The 3,953-nt window shown below is 36.7% G+C and overlaps 1 protein-coding gene across 3 annotated transcripts; it reads right to left on the bottom strand.

The window, feature by feature from the left end:
* Positions 1-774: 774 nt before the first annotated feature.
* LOC115716423 (uncharacterized) lies at positions 775-3,433 on the bottom strand. 3 transcript variants are annotated; one of them, XM_030645317.2, is made up of 4 exons: positions 2,959-3,433; positions 2,148-2,759; positions 1,848-2,040; positions 775-1,594 (listed from the first exon to the last, which is right to left on the bottom strand). In XM_030645317.2, exons 2-4 carry the CDS (start codon positions 2,607-2,609, stop codon positions 1,107-1,109), a joined length of 1,143 nt encoding a protein of 380 aa, XP_030501177.2. In that variant the 5' UTR covers positions 2,610-2,759; positions 2,959-3,433; the 3' UTR covers positions 775-1,106. The 3 variants fall into 3 exon arrangements, with proteins under 3 accessions (XP_030501177.2, XP_030501229.2, XP_030501110.2); XM_030645369.2 differs by having other exon boundaries at positions 3,131-3,433; XM_030645250.2 differs by having other exon boundaries at positions 2,930-3,118.
* Positions 3,434-3,953: the final 520 nt, after the last annotated feature.

The raw sequence follows: 3,953 nt of genomic DNA, 5'->3' as shown, positions 1-3,953 counted from the left end.
TTTTTGCAAATTATTTAAAATAGAATACAGAAAATTTATTGTTTACTTAGAAAAAAACGCGGATATGGATAAGAATAGCTATCACAAATTTAATATTTAATAAGTTTCATTACTAAAATTTTACAATCGCAATGATTGATTACTCTGCTTAATACTAAATTATAGATAAAAATGTATTTTAAAATTGCAAAGAGAAAAAAGCCTATGCTTTTAAAGCTTAAAAAGAATAAAGATATGGTATTTTCCGAGATTGCTGAGAGGCCTGGTTCAGTACGAGGCACGCAAACGACAAAATTCGGTGCACGTTAGCATAAAGTATAGAGCAAATGACTTCTATGCGCCAGGTGTTAAGGATTATTGCTATTGTTATAACTGACGGAAAACGTTTGAGTTTTCGTCTTTGACCGGAAAAGGAAAACGACTAAACTAAATAAAGACAAACGGCGTTCATCTCTACCACCCATCTCCTTGTGCAACGGAAAATAACAGTTGTGCTTTCTCTTATTGTTATTTCTAGCTACAAAATATATTAGCACCATTCTCTTATTGTTTCTTCTTCCCTTTTTCATTTTAATTTTTAACCACAAATGTTACCAAAAGTAATAATTATGGTATCAATTCAAAACCTTTATTTGATGATTTTAAAAAAAATAAATAAAGAACTTGTACTGTTGTCCATATGTTGAACAAATTTGGGACTTTGAAGTTTGATACCCATCTTTTTTTTTTTCTTTTGCAAAGTCGTTTGATACCCATCTTTAATTCAATCAATCAAGGTCAAATGAAAACTGTATTATACCAATATGTATCCAATCCAAAGTTTAAAGGAAAAAAAAAACACTGACATGTACATACAAATACAAAAACTCGATCCAAATAGAAAAAAAAACATGAGACAAAACTCGATCGTAACTTTCATCATGTTTTTCTCTTTATATTATCAAACTGTATATTCTATGCTAGTCTCTTGATATTAAGTAAAATTAGACCCTTACAACAAAAAAACAGAAGGGGATCGACATGTTACAGTAGTACTATCACATAAGCAAACCATATACGAACGTGATTCTTCCACAGTTAAAAAAAAAAATCAAAAATCAAAATTTTCATGGCTCATCGACCATAACAGAAGCCAAACCAGTGACCTTTTCCTTGACCCCAAAACCAATAAGTTGTCTGGGCACCACTATCCATTCTTTCAGAGCTTTAGATTTTTCCTCTTCCACCACACCCGACTCGGTCTTCTTCTCCACTGAAACTGAGTTGCAGCAGCACCGACAACTCGGACCGGACTCGCCGCAGCAGGGAGGCGCGTTTCGTTTGTGAGAAGAAAGCCACTTGGCTTTGATGTAATCAGCCTTCCTCCACGGCGGGACAGGCATTCCTTTCTTCTTTAAGCTCTGCTTCGCCGCCTCAGCAACCACCGGAATAATCCTCTGGAGCCGGTCGGCTTTCCCGACGAATATGTACGGTATAGTTTGGAGAATTGTCTTATAGGTCTTGGTTGGTCGAGCGATTTCAAACTCTGATCTAAAATCAACGTCGATTATCAATCGTTCACCGTCGATTATAACGTCTATGTATTCGTATTCTCCTGTACATAGATACAGACAAATTTAATTAATTAAATTGGATTGGATTTTTTTCTTCAGGAAATTGAGCACTGATTTTCTTTTCTTTTCTTTTTTTATATATATATATATTTTTTAAAATTTATTTTATTCCTTATGTCAGAAAAAGGAAGATGAATTAAATTGGATTTTCCTTCCGTGTTTCCCAGCAACCAAACAATATATATCCAAACGATTATTTAGGAAATATTAGATTTAAAATGACAAAATTAGTACCGGCAGGGTATGAGGGGGATTTTTCCCAACGAGATTTGCAGATTGAAGCGTCGTATCCGAGAGCCAATAATCCATCAGTAACGATTTGTCTGCAAATTTCGTCTTTACGCTTACAGATCTTGTTCCGATCAACGATCCTAGCAGTATCTGCTAATAAATTCCTTTCACTAACACTCGAGCAAAGAACCAAACCCTAACCACACAAGAAAACTGTTCAGAAACGAAGAACAGTTGGACAGATTTTTTTTAACATTATTATACTCAAACGAAAAATTCGTTCATACACTCTGATCAATTTACCTTGAGAACTTCACAACCCTCGCCAGAATTGACTAAATTGGAATCGTGACCAAATCCATTAAACAAGTCCGAATCTTCTTCGGAGCTATCGTTACAGCTCCTGTTGAAGCAGTTGCAGCGGGTCCGGCCACACCTCGAAGCAGAAATTTGTTTCTCGTTTCCATTACCTCCCTCGATAAAATTCTGAACCATTTTCGCTAAGCACATCGAGCTCGGCTCGAACTGCAGGTCGCCGGAGCTGTTATTGTTCGCTTCTTTGATGAAACGCGGTTCGTCTCCGCTGCCGGCCTTCTCCACCAAAGGCGCAGGCGCAGAAAGCCTCAAGACACTCGTGAACTGCCGCTCGAAGAGTCGCTTGAACCGTGACGTCTTCACCGCCGGTTTAACTGGTTCGATTAACCGAGTCGGTTCCTGAGTCGGAGTGTGACAATCGATTGGCTGGATCTTCATCGGGAATGGCATCACTTCAAAAGCTCTTTCTTACTCGATCGGTAGCACCTCTACTATTTGAAAAAGCTATCTTCTGAACTCCATTTTCAGACCAGAAACAGAGCTGGTTTTCCGAGTTTGAAAGTCAAAGAATTTGACCGATATATCTTTCTTCTCCAAGTCCTAAAATAAATAAAAAAATCCCCAGGAGAGCACTGAACTTCAGAAACCAAGAAGAAAAGAAGTACAACCACTCTCTACCGAAACCCAAAATTTTATATAAAAAGAAAAAATAAAGTGAAACTCAAAAAGGGAAAATTATGAGAGTCACACAATAAAGCCTATGCTTTTACCAAAACAGACATTGAAAACTCTGCATCACCTTCATCGATCAGAGCTACGTACAGAATCGACTCAGAGATCCACAATTTTGCAAAAAATGACGCAGTTGAGCAAAATTCGAGGCTCAAAAACCAGACAAAGGCTCGTTTAAATCTCTGCGTGTTTATATATTTATAAATATGTATATAAAATATTACACAAGGCTTTCGCACCTCTGATTGCCAAACCAAGTATGGAATAACTTCAAAACTCTGCCAAGTTAAAGTCGCTTTTGCTTCAGATAAAATGGTTAGAGATTCCCCGTGATACGCGAGAGTAAGATACTATATAAGACGTCATGGCCATTTAAATTTGTCGCAACAGTACTTGAGTAAGCACCGATCACCGGATCCTTCATTTACTGGCGAATAATCACCGGCGGTAAGTTTTGAAAATGTGAAAGAGAGAGGAATGGGGCGATCAGTGGTTTCGTGTTGTTTTGGGTTACAGTTTCTTAAGTTAGGGGGAGACATAAGCAGCAGAAGCGTGGGAATATAAAGATAGAAGGTGAGGAGCTCAGTGCTGACTAGGACTATACTGCCACCTGTAAGTCTTACGTGTCAGGATGTTTTATCTATCTCCCTCGGAAAAGGAAAATGTTTGAATCCAATCAATCGATGATGGATGGTGTCAGCAGTTTGAACTATTTTGCAGTTAAAACGACACCGTAATAATGACATGATTCTTGTTCCTGCTATGCCCACAATTGTTTTCATCAAGTCACCGAAGTGGTGGTTACTCCATCATGTCTCCATCTCCGTTAACATTTCAGGTTTTAATTTCATGAAACAGTCTTTGAGTTTTTGGGAAAGAAAACAATTTGTTGTAGGTTGGATTGGAATATACAGAACTAATTTTTAATATTAACTCCAACAAAAAAAAATAATAATAATAACAAAAATAAGTAAAATTTAAATGTCTATTACGTTCAATACTCTATCAAAATACTTGTAATTAAAAATTTAAAATAATTAAAACAACAATTGTCAAATAATA

This window comes from Cannabis sativa, unplaced genomic scaffold, assembly GCF_029168945.1.
Source record: "Cannabis sativa cultivar Pink pepper isolate KNU-18-1 unplaced genomic scaffold, ASM2916894v1 Contig3, whole genome shotgun sequence".
Lineage (NCBI taxonomy): Eukaryota > Viridiplantae > Streptophyta > Magnoliopsida > Rosales > Cannabaceae > Cannabis > Cannabis sativa.
The sequence above is the reverse complement of the archived record's forward strand: the minus strand, read 5'-3'. Positions and strand labels throughout refer to the sequence as shown.

Coding starts and splice junctions, on each gene's coding strand:
- LOC115716423 (XM_030645317.2), bottom strand. CDS start 2,609: ATGCCATTCCCGATGAAGATCCAGCCAATCGATTGTCACACTCCGACT. Junction 2,041..2,147: donor AGGGTTGTGAAGTTCTCAAG/GTAAATTGATCA, acceptor TTGTGTGGTTAG/GGTTTGGTTCTTTGCTCGAG. Junction 1,595..1,847: donor ATCCCCCTCATACCCTGCCG/GTACTAATTTTG, acceptor ATCTATGTACAG/GAGAATACGAATACATAGAC.